General features: G+C 39.4%; 1 protein-coding gene across 3 annotated transcripts in view; it reads right to left on the bottom strand.

The window, feature by feature from the left end:
• Nucleotides 1–14,444, bottom strand: part of LOC139949665 (diacylglycerol kinase theta-like) — a 98,744-nt gene that overhangs the window by 72,839 nt on the left and 11,461 nt on the right. For all 3 annotated transcript variants that reach the window (XM_071948123.1, XM_071948125.1, XM_071948124.1), the window contains exon 3: nucleotides 11,521–11,600. In XM_071948123.1, coding sequence (XP_071804224.1) covers nucleotides 11,521–11,600 — 80 coding nt within the window. The remainder of the gene's footprint in view (nucleotides 1–11,520; nucleotides 11,601–14,444) is intronic.

Here is a 14,444-nt window from a genome sequence, read left to right as displayed (position 1 = left end):
CGGCATTCCTACCGTTCAGTTAATGAAGATGAATTCCTCTCGGAGGTGAACCCAGTGCAAGAGTCTGTCTCTGCAGACATGGGTCCCGCATGGAGTTCTTGATCCATGACTTGGCAGGAGGGGGGTACACTGAGGTGAGGTTTCATGTCCAGACCCGGGCGCCTCTCCGCCTGACCAATTGTCTCTCTCGGATGTTTATAGTACCATGGACAATTTTTCCATCATTAAGTTTTACTTGTCAAATAATATAAACCACCGAGTCTACAGTGCTAAAACACATTGGTGCGGGTATAACCAAAATGATTATTCTTTATCCCCGATGCAAATTTAACATCTATTAAATGTTTTTAGTTTTCCTGCAGCATTTCCTTGAGTAACCAAATCGAGGCTGGAAGGAGAACTAGTCTGTTTCCTTTTTTTACAACCAACATTAGCATAATATTGGAATACAAGGAACATGACCAAGACAGTGGCAGCTTGATTAGTGTCTTTTAATGTAAAAGTTCATAAAGTACAGCAATATGGTTACTTATGCAGTGCATGTTATACACACGCAAACACGTTAACATGAAGAAGGAAAAATTACTGCTATTATTATTATTATCAGGGCGATGCTACCATGCACAGTTCAGGCAAGGTGACCTATATTACTGTTTGACCATCCTCCGTACACAGCCCTCTAATGATAACGAATCTCTCGTACCATTTTCAGAACACGTTCACCGTGCCTGAACTAGCGCATCACCTTGGAGATGGTACATTCAAGTCAAAAGTAATAATTCAGTTCGTCTTGAGGAATTACCCTAGGGGCCATGTCAATTTACGGGTTCCAGGACATGTCCATCTTAGCGGCTAGGGCTCTGGCTGTTACTGAGAGTGATGTTATGGGTCTCCTATGCTTAATGTATGTTCACAAGACAATCAAGCCACAGCCGCTTAGCTGGTCAATCTGAAACAGCTTTAGACAAATGTATCTTTTGTGTCTTTTGAATGCAGTTCATTTGGTTGACTTCCAAGCTACCAGGACTTGTCTATCTAATAGCAGCTAGGGATACGGCTGTTGCTAAGAGTGATGCTATGGGTCTCCTATGCTTCAATGCACGTTCACATGACAATCAAGCCACAGCCGCTCAGCTGCTCATTCTGACACAGCTTTAGAAACAATTCTCTTTTGGGTTTTTTGAATGCAGTTCATTTGGTCAACTTCCAAGCTACCAGGACGTGTCTATCTAATAGCGGCTAGGGCTACGGCTGTTGCTAAGGGTGATGCTATGGGTCTCCTATGCTTCAATGCATGTTCACATGACAATCAAGCCACAGCCGTAGCTGCTCATTCTGACACAGCTTTAGACAAATTTCTCTTGTGTCTTTTGAATGTGATTCATTTGCTTGAGTTCCAAGCTGCCAGAAAAGACAACTCTTGTGACAAGGTTTATTTCATGACCATCCATGTACATAAAACATGTTTTGGACAACAAGTTGATAAGATTGAAAAATGGGAGTGTGATGAAAATAAGCATAGTGGGCATCAGTTTGTATCGTGCTGTCACAACAAAAACTTTTCTAATAACTATTTCTCATTTTCATTTTCAAAAAAGGGGAAGCCTATTTTGAAGCAACTGGTAAAACTGAGTTGTTGATTTCATCTCCGACAAAGAGGCAAAAACAAACGTATTCAATTAGAGTCAGGAAAATATTTATCTAAAGGTGTTATTTTTTTTTTTTTCAATTCTTGCCATCTCAGATTTAAGCCCTAGTGATTAAAACTAATATGAAACTGCAAATCAGGACCTCATACATCGCGAGCCAGCGATATTAAGTGTGCATGATTGGAGAAATATGAGCTTGTCAGTATTTTTGCCGACATCTGCAAATCACAATTGTTGACAGTTAGGATGCGATATAGCCGTATTTTGACATATTTGTAATTTACTTTTTAATTTAGTTTGTTAGTTACTCTAATGGATGGCTCATTCAGTGGCAACCACTGGTCACTGGTCCCCATGGGTCCCAGCATAGCACAATCAAAATTAAACAACATGAAACACAAAAGACAAAAGACATATTTTGTGTTATAGACACTGGACACTATTGGTAATTGTCAAAGACCAGTCTTCTCACTTGGTGTATCTAAACACATGCATAACATATCAAACCTGTGAAAATTTGAACTTAATTGGCCGTCGATGTTGCGGGATAATAATGAAAAAAAAAACACCTTTATCACACGAAGTTGTGTGCTTTCAGATGCTTGATTTCGAGACTTCCAAATCAGTGGTCTGGAAATCAAATTCATGGAAAATTACTTCTTTCTCAAAAACTACGATACTTCAGAGGGAGCCAATTCTCACAATGTTTTATACTATCAACAGCTCCCCATTACTCGTTACCAAGTAAGGTTTTATGCTAATAATTATTTTGAGTAATTACCAATAGTGCCACTGCCTATAAATGCCATCAACAAAATTAGGGCCAAATTTCTACATGTAGCAGGGTATCTGATGCCAACTGGACAATTTCTTTACATTACAAAGGACCCCTCATTTTCACAGTCCTCACAATAATTCCCCAAATCAACCCAAATTCAAAATGTGTTGATAAATTCATGGCTGAACGGCGCGGCATAATGCTTTGCTACATTACCCCAGAATTGCATCCCCTGACGGAGGAGACAGTGTACAATGCAGTCGGGGTTTTCTGTACAGCTTTATTCGTTTGAGCACGTTAATGATAATGTAATGTATAATATCAGTGTGTGGTCAGGCTCTATAGACACCCACCCACACACAAATCAATGAGGGTTAGGTTCTACATCAACATCAAGTGGGGAACGCGCAGCAATTTGGCCAGCTTGAAAAAGCATCTTGTTGGTGGGGTGGTCTCCAAACGGATATTTAAGGAGGATTTGTTGATGGATCTTGGGATGGTGGTGCTAAAGGCTAGATCCTAGAAGGAGACCTACAATAACTTAAGAGTTTTTTTCTGAACCCTTTAAACTCAATTTTTTGTTGAGGATTTTGCATCTTGCATCATATTAAAATGAATGGTTCACTTCTCTGTTTAAAACTGTATAACATTATACACCACAATACAAATTAACACAATGGGCTAGATCATCCTTTTGTTTTATTTATTTTGAAAGCTAAATTTTTATCATTTCTAGTCCTCCTAATATATCAACCTGAAAAGTGTTATAGTTAGGGGAAAGCATTTAAAGACTCACAAATTACTCTGGCTTATTTCATGTGAATGAATATAAAACTTACAAAAATGGCCGCAAAATTTTACTGAAATTGTTTGCCTGGTGTGCTGATAAACAACTAGAAGATAGTAGTAATTTTGCTCCTGAAAAACAATGTTAAAGTTTCTCTTAGTAATCATGGCCTCTGCTTACCGCCGAATTCTGCGCTTACGATCACCATTCTCCGCTTACGAGCAAGTGCTAAATATCTGCGCTAGATGTGTAAGCGTACACTCAGTGATGTTTTTTCTTTAACATTTGGATGAAAAAATAGAACAAAGAGAATTTCTTGAAGATGAGTTTTATGAAAGAACATTGCAATTTAGCAGATTGGGAATGGGGAAAGTCAAGCAGGGGTGTTTTGCAGTTGGTGCGATACTCAGTAAAGGTTCTTTAGAAATAACAGCGATTTTACAAATTAAGCAAGTGAATTGGAGACCAAATTTCCAACACTTGGGGAACTGATTTTGTGAAACTTCAATTGAAGGGATTTTCGGAACAATATCACTATGAAACTTTACACAACAATGCCTTCTTATCGGGACAACAATAGGCTGAATCTGACTGGGTCAAATACAACGCTTGTGGCAAATAACTGTTTCTAAGCCTGGGCGACTAGTGCGACTAGTGTCTGCTTTGTCGAGTCGGGACTACCGTCAAACAAACATATTGCCTTACTGACGTAAAATAACAAGGGGTGCTTGCCACAATTTACTCACATGTAATCACATTTAATTTTGACATTTTATTGTTTTCTTCTTTTTATGGAGGGCCATCTTGCACTGGCATTTTCAAAATAAACAAATAAATAGCAGACAAGCAAACAGTTTGCAAAGTATCTTTACATTAATGCTAAGTACCAAGGCTTGCTTGCTACAATTTACATGTCGCAGCCGATGCGACCTTGGTCATTTAGCCGTAAAATGAAGCCAAGCCTAAAATATGAAATTGGACATTTCATAAGGTCTGTGCGGCCGCCCATTCATCAGTGATTTCTCATACTGTATTATACATATCCCACAGAGAGGGAGTTCTGAATCCCAAATGCACACTCTGTGTATAATTGTAATGGGGCACAGAAACAGGTTACACTACATTACAATGTACAGTGTGTTTGTGCATGTTCACGACAGTAGCTAACTTCACTGCTAACTTCTCTGCTAAATATTCACAGCGGGGGTTCGCTTGACAAAACGACTTAGCTAAAAAGTACCTTGCATTCACACGACGCATGTTCAACCCTGTTCTTCAAGCCTGTACAATTGAATAGGAGGATCATGCAGGGGACACGTACAAAGTACATAGATAATTAAGGCACTTTACAATATTATTATGTCTGTTAATCTGCCATACTTTTAGACCATTCCTCCAACTTTCTCAATTCCCTCGCTTGACAAAACGACTTCGATAAAAAGTCCCTTGCATTCACACGAGGCATGTTCAACCCTGTTGTTCAACCCTGTTGTTCAACCCTGTTCAATTGAATAGGAGGATCATGCAGGGCACACATATACATGTACATAGCTAGATTGAGGCACTTCACAACATTATTATTATTATTATTATTATTTTATTTTAACATTATGCCTGTTAATCTGACATACTTTTAGACCATTCCTCCAACTTTCTCAATTCCCAGGGCAGCATCAAACCCCAAGCTGCTTATACTACTGTATAGCGCTAAGGGATTAATCCAACAAAATACTGTCTCAGCTCTCTGAGGTTCAAATTTATACACCTGGGGTAAGAGAAGCAATTATGGTAGGCCTTGAATTATACATGCAGGTCATGGACGCTATAACCTCCCGGTTGCCCCTAGACTTGTGGACAAGTCGTTAAATCGGCCCCACGCATAGATAGTGCTCTCGCGAGATCACTGCTCTCGCGCGAACTGATGGCTCCCCGATTTCGACTCCTCATTAATGAGGAGTCGAAATCTCAGCACGTGGGGCCGATTTAGGTTGCCCCTGGTCTTGGCATTGGTGCCTTTTTGACAGTTCCCCATGGACTTTAAGATTTTCAAAAGGAAGTGCCCTTTGCAAAATGAAAATGGCCTTGCCCTTTCAAAGATGAAATTCCAGGGGTGGATTTCACAAAGATGACTACTCCTAACTTAGGACTAGTCCTAGAAGATGTTCAAAACTTAAGGCTGGTCCTGAGATAAGACTAGTCTTAACTCTTTGTGAACTCCACCCCAGGCCTGTTATAGTTAAGTGCCTGGCTCATGGAGACAAGTGTCATCACCAGGAATCGAACCCTCTCTCTAATGGTTCAAACATCAGGTCTTGAGTCTGATGCAGAAGACCGCTTGGTCATGGTAATCCACAGCACGATGCCTGGAAATGCCATCGACTGGGTCAAATTAAGTCGATGAACTCCACCATTTACACAGTAGACAAAACTTCAGCTGTGGTGTACGTGCACCTTGTCCATCTGTCACTTGTCAGATACATATTTATATAAGCAATGATGCATTTACATCTGATAATTGATATTCAAATTTCAAATCCATTGTACGGGTCCCAGAATCATTTGAGTTAATTACGGTTTCTCCGAATTTTTTGTTTTGGGGTTGGCGTACAATTACTGTGATTACCCGCTATGTCTAGGACGACTTTAAATTGATCTCCACACTCCTTAAAGGAACAGTTTACTGTTGTTTTTTGCTAACAGTTGATGGCAGTGTAACAAGCACTTTATCCACCGTTACATAAACTGACAAACCTGTAGAAGTTTGAGATCGACCGGCCATCTGGGTCACAAGAAAATAATGAAACACCGATTACACATTTTGCATGACATCGATTAAGAAAAGAAGAATAAAACGCTCATTTCTCATCAAATATGACGTTTCAGACAGAAATATTTCAAGGGATGTTTTTTCTACTTTCATCATCATTAGACCGTGTAGGTTTTAAATAAATCTGTGATCTTAGACAATGTTTTTTTCTTACCAGTTCTCATGTTCCTTTAAGAACTTGACACACCACTAATCGAATCAGCATGGACGTGCTGTTAAGATAAAATGACGCCCGATGGATGGAAATCGAGAGGGGGGCTTGCATTGTTTAGAGTATAATCTATAAAGATCAAAACCTGCCTCGGTAAATCAGCTAAGCATTGTAGAATCCCTTTTTCGTGGAAAGCAAATTATCGGGGAACTTCTCACATCTGGATATAGATTAAACGTGTACCGTAAGTGTGTATCTATTATTTGTGATGAGCAACGTGAAGTATGGTTATACTCTACAAACATACAAGGTTACATTGCGGTAGAATTTTCTGCGAAAAAAAGAAAGAAAAAAAAATATCAATTTTCAACAGTTGACGTCTTTACCGTTTTTTTTTTCCTGGTACAGAAAATAATTTGAGGGCATCGCATTGTTCTTATGCTTCCATTACTATTAAATATTTCTGGTAATGACTACAAGATGCCTAGCAAGGAAATTAATTACTTGACAAATTAGCTATGGAAGCCTATGTGTAAACCTTGACTCAATTCCAAGAAAAGTGTTCTATAGGTTCCTACTCGTACAGTTTATGAATTTTATACACAGGATGCGAAGCCGGTATGGTTCGTTTTTGAAAGGGAAAGGGCACCAAGGCATTTTTTCCTCAGTAAACATGGTAAAAGGCACCCTACGGTGAAATTGTAAATTTCTACTTGAGCATTTTCACTATTACAGGAAACATTTATTTCATACTGACTCAGCAATAACAGAAACATACATTGTAGAAAAGCAAAGAATTAATTTTAAGGGCACCAAGGCAATGACTGGAGGGCATCGAGGCAATCACCTTCATTGCCTCTGATGCTTGATTTCAAGACCTCAAATTCTAAACCTGAAGGTCTCAAAATCAAATTTTTTGAAAAATTACTTCTTTCTCGAAAACTACGTTACTTCAGAGGGAGCCGTTTCTCACAATGTTTTATACTATCAACCTCTCCCATTACTTGTTACGAAGTAAGGTTTTATGCTAATAATTATTTTCTTTGAAGTATCGAGCCTGGGATGCACCGAAAATAGCCTATTACAGTACACCAAGGTTCCACCTTCCAAACACTGTGCCAGTATGCAAACTAAACCACAAGGTCAGACCCTAAAAAAGTACAGAGTTGTAGAGGTCCAAATTTGCTGCAAATTGAAAAATTGGGTGCATAAGTTGGGGTAGATTGAAAAATGCGACATTCAAATTGCCCACCAATAATACTTTTAGATGTAATTGAAAGATAAAAAGTGGGATCATAATTCACAACAGGGTGTCAACCAGAGACCCCTCCGGCTAACACCATGGTGTTGCGTACAATGTATATTTGTCAAAGCTTTTTCAGGACTCAGGAAAGTACTGAGCAAACAGTGCTTATACACACATCAGTGTAAGGGCATTAACCAAAATTAATAAAGCGTTTTCAGCTGACTGTTCTATGCTTTTACGTACATCGGTGTATAAAGGGTAAAACCAAAATTAATATATTTTATTTTTTCCTATGCAAATTTAACATCTATTATATCGTTGCGGTACCCGCTCGGTGGTCTAGTTGGTAAGACACTGCTCGAAAACTGCAAGGGATGGGGTTCGAATCCCACCAAAGTAATATGCCTGTGAGTATACAGTGCTTTACACACATCGATTAAGCAATCAGTATTCGCGGCTACGACACTAGTCGCACTAGTTGCCCAGGCTAATCAGAGACTATAGCAGCTCAAAAACGCTTGTACCAAAATGTCCATAGTGGCCGCAAATAACTACAAGATCTGACCTACTTCAATGCATCCAAAAAGGTCTAAGTAAAGGTCACGACTTGACATTTTCTGATGTTAACAAAAGTACATAAAATGTAGTCTTCAGTGTCAAATTCGAGCCAAGCACGTTGTAAACCACTGACTCAATTCACATACTGAAAAGTATAAGTCCAGTGCAAATGACAACATCGAAAGATAACCTTAAAAGACAGACAACTTAAAAGACAGACAATACTGAAAGGTAACCTTAAAACAATCTCCAATGTAAAATTCGAGCCAAGCACATTGTAAACCACTGTCTATTCACATACTGAAAAATTATAAGTCCTGCAAATGACAATATCAAACATAAACCTTTAAAACACAGGCAACTAAAAAAAATGGTCAGGCTGACTGTGGCAATGACTGGTCCCATTGACTTGTCATGTAAGAAAATCGCAAAACCATGTACTGTTTATGACGTTTCCATACAACAGTTACTGATGACTTCCAGCTCAACCAGTAAACTCATTTACTGACATTTGCCAGCTTTTTCAATCTTGTTTGTTTAGAAGCCCACAAAACAAATAAAATCCTACGTGCGCTTATTCAAGGTAACCACGGAACCCTTTTTTCACTCTGGAATATTTCCCTCTGTAATTTTAGGCATTGACGAACCCTCACGTACATGTAGAGGTACCTATTGATATATTAACCATGCAATATATTGTCTGGCTTATTCATTTCACCATGTCTCCATGTCGTCTTCAACCCCCAATTCTTGAGAGGCCTCTAAAACAAAACAAAAACCTTCTCAACATGTTGCCTTCAGATGGGCTTAAATCAATTATAAATTACGCTAATCCTGCGTGGGTGGCACGACACAGCTGGAAGATTGCACAGACGTAGAGCGGGAGAAGGGCACACAACGAGATGGTGGCAGGGAAAAGAGAATTAACTCGTGGGATAATCAATGGCAATGAATTAATGGATGGACGGCAAGGCTGAATGGGTAGAGCATTCGTGAGAGAAAAAAGGTACCGGGCTATAATGGGGGGAAGGTGGGCGACGTTGGGCTGGCCTCCAGAAAGCAACCTGGAAACGGGTATAAAGATAAGGCGCAGGTGGGTGAATACAGTATGCCTACTCAGTCACTGGGTTCCTGAGAGGCTGGGGAATCAAAGATGAGACCACTTTGACACCCACAGTGAGATGGATGTACCCAAAAGTGCCTAACCGCCAACAGTCCCAACCCTGACAAAAGTACACTCTTACACGAAGATTTGGGAATGATGTGATGGATCGTACGCCCACTCTATCCCCATCACTAGGCTCTTCTCCAGAGAATGACAAATCAAGGTTGATTTTGTTCTGGCTTGTATTCCATACATCTCATGTGTACTCATTTTTACGGGTGGGTAAGATTGATTATACCCATTTAAGTGTTACTCTCAGGGGGGGTGCAGGTGGGCATTTTAGAAAACCTATAATAGCTTTTGCATGTTTTGATTATCGTCCTACATGTACAAGTATGCCCTCTCGGAGATGACTCAGGGGAAAAAGTCAAGTGCAGAAATGTGAACGTTTTGTTTTTGATCATCTGGATAGTAAAAACTTATCAAAGGCATGACACACTACGCAAGCAGGAAACAGCAACACAAATATCAACGGAATTAAAAAATAAAATTAATAAGAAGGATAAAAAAAGAATACCAATTCAGTAATGTTGACATTTCATGAACAAGTATGCCAACAGGGCCAACTAGAGAGCTCAGTTGACAGTAAAGCACCGGTACATTGATCTGGAGATCCTTTGAGATCTTTGTTATTGTTATTTTAATTATTTATTGGAATGGAAAAAAAATGTCTTGAAATGAAATGAAATGTAATGTAATTTATTGGCGGCTCAGAGGGATTGTTCCCCAATTGCCATGGGCTTACTGGGTGTACACCTTATCCTTTAGCCCACCTGTGTACTTTCAAGTGGGCGACAGAATTTGAAGAGAATGATTCGACAATGTTTAGACTGATGTTGTCGGAGAGTCCTGCGTGACATGGCTAGCACATTCGTGAGGGAAGGAAGTACGCTCTGGGCGACTGGGCTTTAACGTTGATGAAGGTGGATTTACATACGCCCACTCTGTCACCTTGCAACGGGTCTACTTGAAAGGTTAGGGGGTTAAACCTTAATGCTAAATGGGTGTCTTCAGCGCCTACTGGATACCGTACAGCCATGTCGGCTAAGTAAGTCTCATTCTTACATTTCTTATGATGCAATTTAAAAGGCAAGGTATTACATTGGGCCTTAAGACATTGAGGGCTTTACACTCAATCAAAGATCAGAATGATTGCTTTTTATTCAAATGTCAGTTGTATATATCTGAGGAACTAGAAAAGCAAAACAAGATGTAGCCTAAGCAGCCCTGATACTTCATGGAGGCAGCGGATTCATCCGTTGCTCCTGGCTGTTGCCCTGGTGCCTCTTGAAATATTTCCACAGAACTTTTACTATTATTCCTCATAGAGAGGTCAGACGTCGAATTCACCAAACTCTTCCTAACTTAGGAATAATCTTAGGACTTAGGACGAGGTAAGTTCCATATAGACGTTAGGACATATTGAACCCATCCTAAGTTAGGACGAGTTACTCGTCCTAGCTCAGTTAGGACGAGTTACTCGTCCTAACTCGAGATAGGATTAATCCTAGCGTTTTCAAGAAACCGGCTGCAGGTGCCCTTTACCAAGCAGAAAACGCCTTTGTGCACTTGCCCATTCGAAAAGGAAGCATCAGGCCTGCATAAACATTACAGAAAACAGCCAGTGGATCATCGGTTGTTGCAAACTGTAATTTACAACAAGTGGGTTAACCAGGCCTGGAATTACACGCAGGCCAATAAGGCCATGGCTTCTGTTGCCCCTGGTTTTGGCCTTGGTGCCCCTTCAAAAGTTTCCCATTGACTTTAAGATTTTCTAATGGAAGTGCCCTTTGCAAAATGAAAATGGCAGTGCCCTTTCAAGATGAAATTCCAGGCCAGGGTAACTGAACATGGTTAAATGTGAGAGGCAGGGCTCGAATTGAAATTAAAAATGATGCGGTGAAATCGTACACCATTGGGAAAGAGGTCCCTGTGCACAATGACTACAAAATTGACGGAAAAGTATGATTTCTAAAATCTGAATGTTGCGAGCTTTGAATCTGAACACAGCACTCTCTGACTTGATTAATTATGCATGGCACCACCATTCTAACACTTAGCAAGGCCATCGGCGCAGCCACTGCAACTAAGATCGAGTGGCTGGTACTGGTGGTGGCGCAACTTGCGCAGATGGCCTCATTTTGGTTAGAATGGTGACGTCATGCATGAATATTAAGAGAGGTGTATCATACAATGTGGGCCGCATTGGTGGTTCCAAAAAAAGTTTAGGCAGTTGTGCACAAGTTGTTCTAGTAAAAAACTAACGTACAAACATCTAGTGTAAGATATAGGCTAACAGACCACTGGCCACAAGCCACTCTTGTACCAGCCACCAGCCATTACAAGCCACTTTACTCACCTGTACTCGATCAGCTGCCACTGTACTGCATGGTGTTATTATGTTATCCAGACAGCGCTCATGGGTCACATAGTTACACACTGCAACCAATCAGAAAGGAGAACACAAATTTATGAATAAATACATAAATCATACCAAATGTCAAGGGTCACAACTGTGAGTACAAAACAAAAGCTTTGAATTCAATGTTCGATGATTGTTTTTAATTGTGCACATGAAATTCAAATCGGGGACAGGGTTCGAATTGTGATGACAAATCCTTGAGGCTAAACATTTTTACTAAACCGAAATTGTTTTGAAAAGACCGGAATTATGTCTACAAGACCAGAGTTAAACTGAGAAAAGACTAGATACACAATAGACCCTTCTCATGAAATATGTAAATTGCAAATAGCGCGTGCGCACTAACGTTTTGGTTGGCAAAATGAGGGAACATCGCGCTGTTTTGTACACGGCTAATGGATGCGTGACGCAGACGCGATTGCACGTCTGCTTAGTGCACAACTCTATGGCGTTTGCCAACCAACAGGGTCTGTATGCATGCGTGAATGTGATTAGCATATTTTATGGGAAGGGTCCATTAAACTAATAAACTGTTTTTATTTAAACTTGCACGAAGAGAAGATTGATCTCACTTGTCTTAAATGCAGGTCTCAAAATTCACACTGGACAACGGACCCGAGGCCGATGGGGGTTTTAGTGTCGGGTCATTAAACTTATGACCAGAAAGGATAGTATTGTGTTTTTCAATTGAATAACAATACATTTGTACATGCACTGTGTATATCTTGAATGGTAACACATAATGGTAACTCCACAAAATGGCCGACCATGTTAGTTCGCAATTTCAAGGCATATTTGTATTATACTACTTTTAAAAAATCTTTCTAACCAATGCATTTCATAACAAACAGTTTCAAACGCTTTTCATAGAACCAATTCGCCTGATCCAAGGCAACATGTCCCTTAAAGTCTGAATACTTAATTAATACCAACAAAGACAGGAGAGATAAGTCTTCGCCTACTCTTTTTATAGTGCATTTAAATTTTAAATTAAGTTTTTTATTCACGTGCTGACTCTGGTCTTGAACAAACATTTTTGTGGTAAAGAAAAAGATTTGAGCTACAAGCCCTGCGGTTCTGTGGAGTTTTCTTTGAAAAGACCCAAAAATTATTATTTAAAGACACTGGACACTATTGGTAATTGTCAAATACCATTCTTTTCACTCGGTGTATCTCAACATATGCATAAAACAACAAACTTGTGACAATTTGAGCTCAATCGGTCGTCGAAGTTGCAAGATAATAATGAAAGAAAAAACACCCTTGTCACCCGAAATTTTGGGCTTTCAGATGCTTGATTTCAAGACCTCAAATTCTAAACCTGAGGTCTCAAAATCAAATTCGTGGAAAATTACTTCTTTCTCGAAAACTACGTTACTTCAGAGGGAGCCGTTTCTCACAAGGTTTTATACTATCAACCTCTCCCCATTACTCGTTACCAAGTAAGGTTTTATGCTAATAATTATTTTCAGTAATTACCAATAGTGTCCACTGTCTTATTTAAATCCATGAATACTTCACTCATACTGTGTTCATAAGCCTACATTGTACATCTATTAATGTGTTGTTTTACCAGCTTTATTTATCCCATAAATCCCCTTCCACAAGTTTGATTGTCCGTAACAATCTTCTCCATAAAATAAATTGAAGAAGAAGAGAAAGAATTCCAGTAAAAACAGGTCTCCAAATTGCCTCTCTGAGAAACACTTCCCCTCGCCGGCAAGTCGGACGATACACGGTCCATTGGAAAAATGATTCTCTCCACATGACCTACTGACATTCTCAAATGACAGCAATTCAGCGGGCAAGGTCTTTGTGGTCTACGACAGAAACGTTCAGTGCATAAATATGACATTTGCGCTGCATAGATCGTCTTCTATACAACACTAATATTATTTGATTACATTTAAAAGGGGCTGGATAAGTGAATGTTGTTTGTTGGTTTTTAATTCAATTCGGTGGGGAGTTCTTTTTCATTCGTTTTTGAGAAGACAGTTAAATAACAATGTAGTAAAAGTTCAAATTATGGTGACACATTTTTCTTTTGGTGAACAACATTCATGACAACAAATAAGTCTTTCGGTTGAGTAATTCTTTTGCATTCAAAATGTATACGCCTGTAGTTGACAAATTTAAGTTTTATAAAGCGAGGAGATTTTCAAGAGAAAAGAAAACATCAAAATCAATTTTGTGACGTACTCATTTTCCAATAGATCAGGCATGCAACTTTAACTTCACTAAAAATGAGTAACTTACAAAGTTTCAATGATTTTGTATAGGTTTTTTTTTTCAATTTTGAATGGTAAAACTGAGATTCAAAAAAGGAAATCAGCTGATCCAAGTGATGACTGCATGACTGAATAGATACAGTCCTCGTGTGAGTCGGGGGGGGGGATTTAAGTCTCTAACCTTTCGGTAAAACATTGTTAATTGCCATTGCATTTTATACCCTTCCATAGGATTTGAACTACCTCTCGCTACCAGGTGATCTCGGTGGTCTAGTTGGGATGACACTGCTCTAGAATTGCAACACTCGTGGGCTCAAATCCCACCCAAGTAATATGCCTGCGATTTATTTTTTCACAGAGCTCGGGCAAGTGCCGAGTATACAGTGCTAACACACATGGGGGTATATGGGTAAAAACCAAAAATGGTATTCTTTATCCCCGATGCAAATTTAACATTAATTAAACAATGACAATAATAACAATAAACTCAGCAGAGTATTTTCTGTTACAACAAGGGTTTTTTAAAAACAAAATTGTGCAAAGCCCACACATAATGAGGCACGGCTAGTGCAAAAACAATGACGACAACGCAGTAACAACAACGACGACAAAAATACTCCTCTGCACGATAAT

Source organism: Asterias amurensis, chromosome 17 (genome assembly GCF_032118995.1).
Source record: "Asterias amurensis chromosome 17, ASM3211899v1".
Lineage (NCBI taxonomy): Eukaryota > Metazoa > Echinodermata > Asteroidea > Forcipulatida > Asteriidae > Asterias > Asterias amurensis.
This window is presented reverse-complemented; position numbering and strand designations above follow the sequence as displayed.